This window comes from Triticum aestivum, chromosome 1B (genome assembly GCF_018294505.1).
Source record: "Triticum aestivum cultivar Chinese Spring chromosome 1B, IWGSC CS RefSeq v2.1, whole genome shotgun sequence".
Taxonomy (NCBI): Eukaryota; Viridiplantae; Streptophyta; class Magnoliopsida; order Poales; family Poaceae; genus Triticum; species Triticum aestivum.
This window is the reverse complement of record NC_057795.1, coordinates 54,719,342-54,733,012: the sequence shown is the minus strand read 5'-3', so window position 1 is coordinate 54,733,012 and position 13,671 is coordinate 54,719,342. Positions and strand designations below refer to the sequence as shown.

At 45.8% G+C, this 13,671-nt stretch overlaps 1 protein-coding gene across 1 annotated transcript; it reads right to left on the bottom strand.

Annotated features, from left to right (window-relative positions):
* Window positions 1-1,007, bottom strand: LOC123086402 (xylanase inhibitor protein 1-like). The gene has a single exon (XM_044508167.1). It carries the CDS (start codon window positions 951-953, stop codon window positions 30-32), a length of 924 nt encoding a protein of 307 aa, XP_044364102.1. The 5' UTR covers window positions 954-1,007; the 3' UTR covers window positions 1-29.
* Window positions 1,008-13,671: the final 12,664 nt, after the last annotated feature.

The following is a 13,671-nucleotide window of genomic DNA, read 5'->3' as shown; positions in this document are numbered from 1 at the left end:
CCGTAGCTGTAAACCAGCGATATATACGATCAGGCCCATCCATTGACAACGCTGCTCCAGCGTGTCTTCTTGTCGGTGAACCTGTCCCAGACCATGACCCCGCCATAGTTGTTCGCCTTCTGCACCATGGGCAGCAGGTCGTAGTAGAGGTACTTGAGGTAAACGGCGACGGTGCCCTGCGCCCCCTCCGGCACGCCGCTCTCCGCTGGCGCGAGGCCCAGGTACACCTGTGTCCTCGGGAACGCCGCCGTCCACTTCTCCCACTGCCCTACCACACCGTACGTCCCGCCCTTCCCCAGCGAGCATGAGTCGTTGCCGTAGAACCTGACGTGGATGCGCTCGAACAGCCCCGTCCGGAGCGCCGCCCCCAGGCGGGGGTCGGGCAACCCGCACCGCGGCGTCGCCGTCAGGCGCACACCCTTCCGGGCGCGATAGAACCGGTTGTACCCTTCAAGGCGGCTGGCCAGCTCGTCGTAGTGGTCGGGGGCGCCCTGGTCGATGTAGAAGTCGATGCCGTCGACGGCGGCGTCGCCGAACGGGCGGTACACGCCGTTCCGGCGCCCGCCGAGGTGCGCGTTCCAGAGGTTGTCGGCGACGGCTGCGGCGGAGGCCGAGGACGGGAGGAAGTAGCCGTTCCCGGGCCCGCCGATGGAGAGGAGAACGAGGATGTTCCTGGACTGGCAGTGCTTGATGTCGGCACCGACGCCGGCGAGAGGGTGGCCGGAGAGGTCGCCCCAGTAGCGGCCGTGCCCGAAGACGCTGTAGAAGGAGATGACGACGGTGGAGTAGAGCCCCGTGTCGCAGGCCTCGCGCAGCGTGCCCTCGCCGGCGTTCCGGCCCCAGAACACGGTCAGCTGGCCCGTCTGCTTCGCCTTGGCGGTGCCGGCGAGACAGGAGACCAGCACGAAGGCGATCACGAGCGGGTGGAGAGCGAGAGGGCGTCGGAACGCCATTGCGGAGGTTTGCAGTGAGATGGTTCTGGATGTTGTGTCATGGTGTAGGAACTTGAAGGCGTTGGGGAGGTCTATATATAGGGTTTGTTTTGGCACACGAGCTCATATATAGATGCAGCTAAGGTAGGAGTAGGTGATGTGTGTTTTCTTGTGCGCCGCGGAATGCATGGGAAAACAGGGAGCTCGACTTTTCAGGATGAAGAAACAGGGGGAAGTGAGCGTGCACAGCGAATGCATATGCATGCATGGGCATGACTGTTATCGATCCATAGCTCGTCGCCGTCGTCATCCATGGATGGCTGTATGTGTATACAAGGGGTGGCTTTATTGTTTGAAGGTGCAGTTCAGGACAGCTAGCTAAGTAGAAAATGTCACTGCGCGTGTTCCTTTGGTCATAAACCAGATGCAAGACTCGTACATGCATGAACATGTAGGCTATAGCCTCCGCTAAAAGGTGGACCTAGCAAAACTTTCCGCTTAGTGGCTACTCCCTCCGTCCAGGTTTATTGGGTCTGTTAGCCACGGCACGAGGACCAAGGAAGAATATTACTGGTAACCATCCGTGACTTATGAAAGTAGCAGCAGCCAATTAGATTAATCTGCAGTTATTCCAAAGCCTCACAGTAGCTAATTGCCCAGCTTTACTTTCGCATGCAACCAACCACAGCGCGAGGCAGTTATTGCTCACAGCTGGTACTTTGCTGTTTTCCCGCATGCAGCGATGAAGCCGAAACGGCAGCCCAATCGTGTGCGTGCTCGGCGGAGCTGATCGAGGAAAGTAAACACGCATATTTAGCGGGGCCTTACAAAAACAGATCAGAGCAAACTTGCTAAGAAGCCCAATAAACCCGGACGGAGGGAGTACATAGCTCCTGGTTGAAGGTGCTCTTGTATGCTGAGGTACGAGCCCAGTCAAAGATTAAAAGACACATCCTAAAGCTAGATACAATAGTTTTTTTTAAAAAAAAAGCTAGATAAAAATTAGACTGATGCGCCAAGGAACATTCCGGCAACGCAGAACCAGGCTTCCTATTTTACCATTTCTTCCTCCGGCGACGCATGCGGAATAGAGTCGCTCCCTGAGCAACGTTATCGTACCACTGGCGACACGTGTTGTGCCCGTGACGGAGTCCTGTAGGATGGATGCCTGGATCGGACAAGTTACTTCTTTGTCAAATCGATCGATGACGCGTCCTTCGGAATCAGCAACTTTGCGTTATAACATTTTTTTTTTGACTCTGCAAGGGCACGGAAATGGTCTGACGTACGTACGATCGATGGCTATCACTATGTTAGCAACCAGATCGAGATAGAAGGGATCGGGAAGATGAACTAGGGGAAGGACGAGCCATGATTAGCTTTTTTTTGAGCGGTAAAGCAAAAGCTTTATTGATCATAAACCACATATATGGGATACAACTCGTGTCATGGGGTTGAACAAGCCACATATGGCGTCCCTTATCTAAAGAAAACAAAAATCTAGCAAGTTTGTGTGCCTCTTTATTAACCAAACGACTCGCATGCATAAAAATGCTGGTGAAATTAGCAGCTCTGGCTCGGATCTCCTCTATGATGGCCCCATAGCGTCCTCTGCTGGCATTGTTCAGGTCATGTATTGCTTGTTTTTGCATCCGACGAGATAACAACATTCTGCACTCCTAGATCCTCAGCCAATGCCAGAGCTTCCCGGCATGCAATGACTTCCAGTGTAGTTGGGTCCTGCATACCGTATATGAGCAGGGAGGAACACCCCATGTTATTCCCTTGGTTAGCTGAGGAAATTGTTTGTTCGTACAAAATGCTTGGCTTCCTTCCTCACAACTCACGCACGCAACCTTACATGGGCCTACTCCATTCTGGGCTCCGAGATACGCACGCTGGGAACAATGGGTCGGGTGGAACTGCGATGACCAGACTCTACTTCCTGTACTGAAGAAGTCATGCTGACATTCCCCCCCCCCCCCCCCCCCCCCCCCCCCCCCCCTTAGTGAACCTACTTGTCCCCAAGCAGGTGCCGCCGGGAACAGGGGCAGAGCCAGGATTTGGGTATAGGAGGGGCCGAGCCAAGTTGGGAAAAAAAAAGTGCAACGCAAAAAATAAGTATCATGTAATAATGTGTTGTTTCAATGCAATTCAAACACAAATATATTTGTACTGTTACTAGTTTAATTTTTTTCCTACAATCACCAATAAATAAAAAATATTAATAATTTCATTCGAAGATAACCTAATTTCTAGTAATTTCCTATGAATGTATATCATCACGTAATTTCGGAGCACGTCATATTCCATTGGACTAGGATTGGTAAGCCGTGCATTAGCCTCATGCTGAAAAATCAAATCAAATTAATCTTTATGATGTTTGTCTGCGCTTTGCTCTTCATGATGAACTAACAAATCAAAAAATCAAATGAAATTTAAAATGAACTAGAATCATTGACCTCGCCATAAAAATACTAAAATTTGATGTATAATTTCAACACGCACAAGACGAGAGTGAGAGGAATAGTACACCATAGTGCAAACCTTGGCGCTGGACCTCTAGAATATTTAAAGAGTGTAGTCTCGAGAATTTCCCAATCGCGGTGCTGGTGTTGCGTCGCGGCCGCGGCCGCCGCAGGACAAGACTTGTCTACTTCCTGCGAGTGTGCTCATCCGTGCTCCCACATACGCGGCTTGATTTGGATGAAACAAAATAAGGTCTGGCCCCACCCCTTAAAATCGGGAAGAAATGATTAGATTAGAAAGAAAAAAAGGAAAAAAAAACAGCCATAGGATGAAGTGGGAGCACATATGAGAGCATGGGGAAGGAGCAGGCAAGCCGGATCCGCCGCCGCCGCAAAGCTCTAGTTGCCTCAACCTTTTTTATGGGATCTAATCGCCTCAAGTCACACCTTAATCACGCCGTGGTTGGCCTTTTTTAGGGTAAAATAAAGCCAGGAGCATACTAGGAACGGAGGAGGCCATGAATGGGCTTTCTTATGGGACTTTTTTCAGATTTTATTCTCTGTTTTAGCCATCGTTTCAGTTTTTTCGTTTCAGTTAAGGGGGGCCAACTACGTGTATTTCCTTGATCTAGCGCTAATTACTCATAGCCGCTGCAGGAATTGTCGATCGATGTGTGTGTGTGTGGGGGGGGGGGGGGGGGCTGCTTGTCCCCCGTCTCCGCCACTGGACGGAAAGCGTTGATGTAGAGCTTCCATATCTTCCCAGATGGAGAGCAATTCAGGCCAGCCGGACCACTTAGATCTTGTTGCACCGATGTACAGCCTTTGGGAGCGGATACCATCTTCTTCGCCAGTTGAGATCCTCTGCAGTACCGTATGGTGCTGTAATGTGGAGGACGGCGTGGTCTATGTGCCAAGACATGAACTAGTCGAGGATTAGGAAACTACTCATAGCAATTAGGGTAGGACTCTTCTAGTCGAATCCGACTAGTATTCTTGTAAAACAACCGACCTGTAACCCTGCCCCCTGCAATATAAGGTGAGGCAGGGACCCCCTCCAAAGCAATTCAATCCAACCAACACACAAGACGTAGGGTATTATGCAATCTAGCGGCCCGAACCTGTCTAAATTGTGTGTTTGAGTTCACTTTTGAGTTCCTGATCTCGACGAGCCCCACGCGCTAAACACTACCTCGGGCAGCCCCCTCGGTAGGTTGCCGGGTCTAAACAATGGCACGCCAGGTAGGGGCTCCCACTATATGAATTGACGCATATGCCGACGGCCAAAGCCGTCGGCAGAGGCCCTAAAACCATCGGCATTGGCTATGCCGATGATTGCCGTCGGCATATACCCGTCGGCAATGAATGCTTCGGCCAACCTCGGTTAACCGCTGGCATAGTAAAGATTGATTCCATTTATAAAAGCTTTTTAATTGATTCCTTTTGCTATTGGAGTTTTATAAAAGCTTTTTAGTTGATTCTTTTTGCTATTGAAGAATATAATAGTTTTATTTTAGTTAATTATAACATAATATTTTAATTGATTATTTTTAGTGTATTCTTTTTTCTATTAGTTTTTTTTTGCTATTAGTTCATTCTTTGAGCTAAATGACCCTTAAATTGAAAAACACTACAAATAAACTCTGAAAAGGTTGAAACTTGGCATGGTATCATCATTTCACCCACATAGCTTGTGCTAAAAAGTTGAGAGGGTGACGACAAAAACTTGATGCACTTCGTGTACAAAATGGATGATCTCTTTCGAAGTATCAGGGTTTCGGACGAAAACTCATTTATTACAAAGGGCATTTTTTTGAACCTATTTGAATTCCAGAATTTTTGTACTCAAAATGCACCATTCAAAGCCACATCATCAATTTTCAATCCTTTCTGACTTTATTTGGTATTTTTCATGCATTTACTGATATTTTGAGCTAAATGACCCTGAAATTGAAAGCACTACAAATGAACTCTGAAAAGGTTGAAAGTTGGCATGGTATCATCATTTCACCCACATAGTCTGTGCTAAAAAGTTGAGAGGGTTACGACAAAAACTGGATGCACTTCATGTACAAATGGACAATCTCTTTCGAAGTATCAGGATTTTAGACGAAAACTCATCTGTTACAAAGAAATTTCATTTTTTGAACTTATTTGAACTCCAGACATTTTTTGTGTTCAAAATGCACCGTTCAAAGCCACATCAATTTTCAACCCTTTCTAACTTCATTTGGTATTTTTCATGCATTTACTGATTTTTTTGAGCTAAATGACCCTGAAATTGAAAAGCACACAAATGGACTCTGAAAAGGTTGAAAGTTGGCATGGTATCATCATTTCACCCACATAGCATGTGCTAAAAAGTTGAGAGGGTTACGGCAAAAATTGGATGCACTTCGTGTACAAAACGGACAATCTCTTTCGAAGTATCAGGGTTTTGAACAGAAACTCATCTATTACAAAAGGCATTTCATTTCTTCACATGTAACTGCAGTGATATTCTAGATCAAAGGCATCATCATAATAGTTGTGGAGAGAAAGTCTTCGCTTTTTCTTCGCTTGTGTCCTTTGCTTATTGCGCCATAACCATGGATAATCTTCATCGTTTGCTTATTGCGCCATAGCCACGAGGTAGGCGGGTGCGCCTAGGAGGTAGGCGTGCCCCCCACCCTCGTGGGCCCCTCGTGGCTCCACCGTCCTACTTCGTTCGCCTATATATACTCATATACCCCGAAAACATCTAGGAGCACGACGAAACCCTATTTCCACCGCCGCAACCTTCTGTACCCGTGAGATCCCATCTTGGGGCCTTTTTCGACGCTCCACCGGAGGGGGAATCGATCACAGAGTGCTTCTACATCAACATCATAGCCTCTCCAATGATGTGTGAGTAGTTTACCACAGACCTTCGGGTCCATAGTTATTAGCTAGATGGCTTCTTCTCTCTCTTTGATTCTCAATACAAAGTTCTCCTTGATCTTCTTGGAGATCTATTCGATGTAATACTTTTTGCGGTGTGTTTGTCGAGATCCGATGAGTTTTGGGTTTATGATCAAGTTTATCTATGAACAATATTTGATTCTTCTCTGAATTCTTATATGTATTGATGTGTACCTTACCAGTACTCGTAGTAGCTCCTGGGTATTTGATACCGGTGCGGTTGCTCATATTTCTAACTCGGAATAGGAGCCGCGGAATAAGCGGAGACATGCGAAGGACGAGGTGACGATGCACGTAGGGAATGGTTCCAAGGTCAATGCGATCGCCGTCGGCACGCTACCTCTACATTTACCTACGGGATTAGTTTTAAACCTCAATAATTGTTATTTAGTGCCAGCTTTGAGCATGAACATTGTATGTGGATCTCGTTTAATACGAGATGGCTACTCATTTAAATCTGAGAATAATGGTTGTTCTATTTATATGAGAGATATGTTTTATGGTCATGCCCCGCTGGTCAATGGTTTATTCTTAATGAATCTCAAACGTGATGTTACACATATTCATAGTGTGAATACCAAAAGATGTAAGATTGATAATGATAGTCCCACATACCTGTGGCACTGCCGCCTTGGTCACATTGGTGTCAAACGCATGAAGAAGCTCCATGCGGATGGACTTTTGGAGTCTCTTTATTACGAATCATTTGACACGTGCGAGCCATGCCTCATGGGCAAAATGACCAAGACTCCGTTCTCCGGAACAATGGAGCGAGCAACCAACTTATTGGAAATTATACATACTGATGTGTGCGGTCCAATGAGCGTTGAGGCTCGCGGTGGTTATCGTTGTGTTCTCACCCTCACTGATGACTTAAGTAGATATGGGTATGTCTACTTAATGAAACACATGTTTGAGACCTTTGAAAAGTTCATGGAATTTCAGAATGAGGTATAGAATCAACGTGACAGAAAATAAAGTTCTTCCGATCAGATCATGGGGGAGAATATTTAAGTCATGAGTTTGGTACGCACTTAAGGAAATGTGGAATTGTTTCACAACTCACGCCGCCTGGAACACCTCAGCATAACAGTGTGTCTGAACGTCGTAATCGCACTCTATTGGATATGGTGCGGTCTATGATGGCTCTTACCGATTTACCGCTATCATTTTGGGGATACGCTTTAGAGACAGCTACATTCACTTTAAACAGAGCACCGTCTAAATCCATTGAGACGACACTGTATGAATTATGGTTTGGGAAGAAACCTAAGCTGTCGTTTCTAAAAGTTTGGGGATGCGATGCTTATGTTAAGAAACTTCAAGCTGAAAAGCTTGAACCCAAGTCGGAAAAATGCGTCTTCATAGGATACCCTAAGGAAACCATTGGGTATACTTCTACCTTAGATCCGAAGGCAAGATTTTCGTTGCCAAGAATGGGTCCTTTCTGGAGAAAGAGTTTCTCTCGAAAGAAGTAAGTGGCAGGAAAGTGGAACTTGATGAAGTACTACCTCTTGAACCGGTAAGTAGCGCAGCTCAGGAAGATGTTCCTGTGGTACCTGCACTGACTAGATAGGAAGTTAATGATGATGATCAAGGTACTTCGGATGAAGTTGCTTCTGAACTTAGTAGGTCCACAAGGACACGTTCCACACCAGAATGGTATGGCAACCCTGTCCTGGAAATCATGTTGTTAGACAACGGTGAACCTTCGAACTATGAAGAAGTGATGGCGGGACCAGACTCCAACAAATGGCTTGAAGCCATGCAATCCGAGATAGGATCCATGATTGAAAACAAAGTATGGACTTTGACAGACTTGCCCGATGATCGGCGAGCGATAGAAAATAAATGGATCTTTAAGAAGAAGACGGACGCGGATGGTAATGTTACCATCTATAAAGCTCGACTTGACGCTAAGGGTTATCGACAAGTTCAAGGGGTTGACTATGATAAGACTTTCTCTCCCATAGCGAAGCTGAAGTCCGTCCGAATCATGTTAGCAATTGCCGCATACTATGATTATGAGATATGGCAAATGGATGTCAAAACGGCATTCCTTAACGGCTATCTTAAGGAAGAATTGTATATGATGCAGCTGGGAGGTTTTGTCGATCCTAAGAATGCTAACAAGGTATGCAAGCTCCAGCGATCCATCTATGGGCTGGTGCGAGCATCTCGGAGTTGGAACATTTGATTTGATGAAATGATCAAAGTGTTTGGGTTTATGCAGACTTATGGAGAAGCCTGTGTTTACAAGAAAGTGAGTGGGAGCTCTGTAGCATTTCTCATATTATATGTGGATGACATACTTTTGATGGGAAATGATATAGAACTTTTGGATAACATAAAGGCCTACATGAATAAGTGTTTTTCCATGAATGACCTTGGAGAAGCTGCTTATATATTAGGCATCAAGATCTATAGAGATAGATCGAGATGCCTCATAGGTCTTTCATAAAGCACATACCTAGATAAGATATTGAAGAAGTTCAATATGGATCAGTCCAAGAAGGGGTTCTTGCCTGTGTTGCAAGGTGTTAAATTGAGCTCGGCTCAATGCCCGACAACGACAGAAGATAGAGAAAAGATGAGTGTCATCCCCTATGCCTCGTCCATAGGGTCTATTATGTATGCCATGCTGTGTACCAGACCTGATGTAAACCTTGCCGTATGTTTGGTAGCAAGGTACCAAAGTAATCCCGGCATGGAACACTGGACACCGGTCAAGAATATCCTGAAGTACCTTAAAAGGACTAAGGATATGTTTCTCGTTTATGGAGGTGACGAAGAGCTCGTCGTAAAAGGTTACGTTGATGCTAGCTTCGACACAGATCTGGATGACTCCAAGTCACAAACCAGATACGTGTATATTTTGAACGGTGGGGCAGTAAGCTGGTGCAGCAGCAAGCAAAGCGTCGTGGCGGGATCTACATGTCAACAGGAGTACATGGTAGCCTCGGAGGCAGCACATGAAGCAATCTGGATGAAGGAGTTCATTACCGACCTAGGAGTTACTCCCAATGCGTCGGAGTCAATGACTCTCTTCTGTGACAACACTGGATCCATTGCCCTTGCCAAGGAGCCCAGGTTTCACAAGAAGACCAGGCACATCAAGCGTCACTTCAACTCCATTCGTGAAAATGTTCAAGATGGAGACATAGATATTTGCAAAATGCATACGGATCTGAATGTCGCAGATCCGTTGACTAAACCTCTTCCGCGAGCAAAACAAGATCAACACCAGAACATTGTGGGTGTTTGGTTCATCACAGTGTAACTAGATTATTGACTCTAGTGCAAGTGGGAGACTATTGGAAATATGCCCTAGAGGCAATAATAATATGATTATTATTATATTTCCTTGTTCATGATAATTGTCTATTGTTCATGCTATAATTGTATTAACCGGAAACCGTGATACATGTGTGAATACATAGACCACAACATGTCCCTAGTGAGCCTCTAGTTGACTAGCTCATTGATCAACAGATGGTCATGGTTTCCTGACTATGGACATTGGATGTCATTGATAACGAGATCACATCATTAGGAGAATGATGTGATGGACAAGACCCAATACTAAGCATGGCACAAGATCGTGTAGTTCGTCTGCTAAAGCTTTTCTAATGGCAAGTATCATTTCCTTAGACCATGAGATTGTGCAACTCCCGGATACCGTAAGAGTGCTTTGGGTGTACCAAACATCACAACGTAACTAGGTGACTATAAAGGTGCACTGCAGGTATCTCCAAAAGTGTCTGTTGGGTTGGCACGAATCGAGACTGGAATTTGTCACTCCGTAAGGTATCTCTGGGCCCACTCGGTAATGCATCCTCATAATGAGCTCAATGTGACTAAGTGGTTAGTCACGGTATCATGCATTATGGAACGAGTAAAGTGACTTGCCGGTAACGAGATGGAACGAGGTATTGGGATACCAACGATCGAATCTCAGGCAAGTAACGTACCGATTGACAAAGGGAATTGTATACGGGATTACTTGAATCCTCGACATTGTGGTTCATCCGGTGAGATCATCATGGAACATGTGGGAGCCAACATGGGTATCCAGATACCGCTGTTGGTTATTGGCCGGAGAGTTGTCTCGGTCATGTCTGCGTGATTCCCGAACTCGTAGGGTCTGCACACTTAAGGTTCGATGACGCTAGGGTTATAAGGAAGATTTGTGTCTGATTAACGAATGTTGTTCAAAGTCCCGTATGAGATCTCGGATGTCACGAGGAGTTCCGGAATGGTCCGGAGGTGAAGATTTATATATGGGAAGTCATCATACAGTCACCGGAAGTTTTTGGGGGTATACCGGTATTGTACCGGGACCACCGGAGGGGTTCCGGGGGTCCACCGGGAGGGGCCACCTATCCCGGAGGGCCTCATGGGCTGTAGAGGGAAGGGAACCAGCCCCTTGGATGGCTGGGCGCCACCCTTTTAGGGCCCATGCGCCTAGGGTTGAGGGGAACCCTAAGGGGGGCGCCTCCCCTTGCTTGGGGGGCAAGCCCCCTCCCTCATTGGCCGCCGCCCCCCTCTAGATCCCAAATAGAGGGGCCGCCCCCCTTCCCCCTTCTCCTATAAATAGAGGGGCGAGGGGAGGGCTGCAGCACCACATCCAAGGCGCACCCCTCCCCTCCCCAACACCTCTCCTCCTCCGCGCGAGCTTGGCGAAGCCCTGCCGGAGAAGTGCCACTCCATCACCACCACGACATCGTGCTGCTGTTGGAGCCTTCTTCCTCAACCTCTCCCTCCTCCTTGCTGGATCAAGGCGCGGGAGACGTCACTGGGCTACACGTGTGCTGAACACGGAGGTGCCATTGTTCGGCGCTAAGATCGGAATCCACCGCGACCTGAATCGCTTCGAGTATGACTCCTTCATCTGCGTTCTTGTAACGCTTCCGTCTCACGATCTTCAAGGGTATGAAGATGCACTTCCATCTCTCTCATTGCTAGTCACTCCATAGATTGATCTTGGTGATGCGTAGAAATTTTTTAATTTCTGCAACGATCCCCAACACTCAGGGCCCATTTATTCTTGGGCTCATTTCTAGAATTCGGTTACTTATGGCCCGTTACTTTCATTTTCTGCTTGTGGGCCAAATTTAGCCTGTGGTTACAGTCGGCCCATTTGTGGCCCATTAATATGTTGGACCGTTTTCATAGTGTCATCAAATACAACCTATTAACGACGGCCCGTTATGGTCGGCCCATGAACGGATGATTCCAACTCTAGCCCGTTTATGTCCATAATGCGGTCTGTTATTGACCCATGTTTGGCCAATCGATCATACGGCCCGTATAAGGCCCATTGATGATACGGCCCGTAGGAGGCCCATTGTTTTTATGGCCCGTAGAAGGCCCATTTTTTCTATGGCCCATAGAAGGCCCATTGTTTCTACGGCCCGTAGGAGGCCCAGTGTCACTACAGTAAATATGTAGCCCATGGTTATTGTGGCCTAGTTTTAAAAAATAGGTTATTGTGGCCACTAGCAAACCGCGGAAAAAGAACTGCATTGACTACAAGCAAACAAATAAACAAGACAACAAGGAAATAAATAAGCAAGCAACATACGCTAGGCTATCACGGCTATTACACATATTACATCCACTAGGCATCAAAGTTCACCACTAGTGCAAATAAATGTGCCGACGAAAGAATATAAAAAAGTGAGAGCACTTCAAAAGGCACTAGGCCTGGCAAGGTCGGGGCCCCCAAACAGCCGAAGAAGCAGATTAGACCTCAGTTGTGTCAATGATAGATGCTTCACCCCTAGCTGTATGGCATGATAGTGCGCAAGGCAGTCCTTTGACATCTTCATTACATCTTTGACTTCATGTCGAAGCTGAGCTGACACAAGCCTTTCTGCTTTAAGTTGAGACTGAATAAGTTGAACTGATTGAGGCAGCAACTACACACATGTTGTCTCACACCTGCTCGTGAGTAGCTTCAACTCACTCTCTTCATCAAGATAGGACCTTGGGGTCATCTCGCTGTCCTCAAGATGGTTTGGCTCACTATCTACCCTAAAGTTCTGCCTGGCATAAGAGATACGACTCTGAAAGAGAAAGAGGGAGACACGTAACAGGTTCCACAATTATATAAGAAAATAAATGGATCTGTTCTGCATAAGGAACATGTTTTTGCAACTACAATTTGAAACTGGTAGTTTTTGCAAACATCCAATCAGATGTAAACAGCAAAATAAACAACAATGGAGGAAATGATGCCTATCCAAATCTATACTAGAACAAAGTTTGAAGGCTTGAGAAGGATGAAATTACATTACATGTTAACACAGGCTGGACAAAGCCCTTCTCCATGTTGATGGAAGGATAATTCAATAAATTTCCCAAAGAAAATTCTTTATAAGCGTTGCCATTATTCTACATTTGGCAAAGAGTAAATATAGATCAAATAATATCTGAAGAAACAGAGGATAATGAAGCTCGGGTGCAAACTGATGATACATAATCAAAAAGCAATTAATTAAGTACATCGTTACAAGGCAAAAGGGAGAGAAGTACTGACAAGAGCAATGCAGAGCCCAGTATTGTTGTGAGATCGTATGATCCTTTGAGCAAGGAGATTCGTCTGAAATTAGTTTTCCTACAAGAGAGAAGGTAAGGCACATGCAGAAATTTAGGAGTTCAAATTTTGAATTGATATCATAGACAGTACCTAACACTGGGCTCTCAGTAGTTCTAATAGGGGTTTGGCCACTGGAGTAGGGGTAAAGTGTGGTATAGTTGGGCCTGTGTTTTCTGTGGCTGCTGATCTATCTGATTTAACAGGTATCACTACCTTTTCCAAATACCTAGTTTGTACTCCTTGTGGATCTACACTAACCCTCTTCCTTTTGGACATCTATTACGGAAGAACAATGTTTGACTGGAAAACATAGTATGACGACACATGGAATAGGTACAGAAAATGGATAGGTATGGCATATACTCATATATGATGCTTAAACTAAGAAGATGGTGTAAGAAAGTAGAAGTAATGCAAGAGGTCAGATGCAAAATATGTGCGACCAATACAACTTTGCCAAGTTAGAGCAAGCACCTTGATGGGTGAATAAGATAGGCCATCCTCCACCATGCCAAGTTTGTTATCTAGTGTATTGTTCCGCAATATTCCTCTCGTGCACCCATTCTCATATTCATTTTGATAATGTTCAGTATCTGACATGCATGAAAACATAAAAACAAGTGAGATTATCTTTGTAATGCAGAGTTGATTCTAATCCAATACTGCCTCCCTGTAAACCCCTTTGTGCTATCTCTCCAATTATTTTAAGAGATGCCATGCATGCTGTAAT

Coding starts and splice junctions, on each gene's coding strand:
- LOC123086402 (XM_044508167.1), bottom strand. CDS start 953: ATGGCGTTCCGACGCCCTCTCGCTCTCCACCCGCTCGTGATCGCCTTC.